At 39.1% G+C, this 558-nt stretch overlaps 1 protein-coding gene across 1 annotated transcript in view; it reads right to left on the bottom strand.

The window, feature by feature from the left end:
- LOC119592102 (carbohydrate sulfotransferase 11-like) overlaps positions 1–552 on the bottom strand; it is a gene marked incomplete at its 3' end in the record, with an annotated part of 2,033 nt that extends 1,481 nt beyond the window's left edge. The window contains 2 exon segments of the mRNA XM_037940922.1: positions 157–259; positions 467–552. Of these exon segments, the coding sequence (XP_037796850.1) occupies positions 157–259; positions 467–537 (174 nt within the window).
- Positions 553–558: the final 6 nt, after the last annotated feature.

Genomic DNA, 558 nt, shown 5'->3' with positions numbered 1-558 from the left:
CTTAAGCCTCCAAATAAAGAAAACTTGGGGTGGGATTTCCGAACAAATTGGTGTTTGTATCAACTCTTCTTTTATCGTTGATTTGAGTCACTTTCGCAGGACTGTGCGAATAAGTTCAAAATCCCAATTATATTTTTTTGTCAAGACTGACCAGACCTTACACCAGGCTAGGCGGCTTTTGCGGTCTACGAGAACATCCCTGTTCATCCAGAGGGAGGCGTTGAGGGCACTCCAGGTTTCGTCTCTCTTCAGAAGATGACTGGAAATTTGGTGAAAACCGCCATTAAACATATCAGATAAGTAAACAATAATTTGAAAAAAATAATTCGCCTCTCTTTCTTTTTTTCATGAAAAGAGTGCAAAGAATCAACATTTCATACAAAAGAGGATAGTAATAAAGAGAAAGATGAAGCTAATGAATAACCAATTGCATTGTTCTACTGGAATTCAAGAACAAAGACCTTACGCATATTGAATAAGGAGATTCTCTTTGAAGATGAGACATGCGTCTCTGACTCTCGCGGCTCTTCTTGCCATGTAGTGGTCCTCTTTACGTTG

This window comes from Penaeus monodon, chromosome 29, assembly GCF_015228065.2.
Source record: "Penaeus monodon isolate SGIC_2016 chromosome 29, NSTDA_Pmon_1, whole genome shotgun sequence".
NCBI lineage: Eukaryota > Metazoa > Arthropoda > Malacostraca > Decapoda > Penaeidae > Penaeus > Penaeus monodon.
The sequence above is the reverse complement of the archived record's forward strand: the minus strand, read 5'-3'. Positions and strand labels throughout refer to the sequence as shown.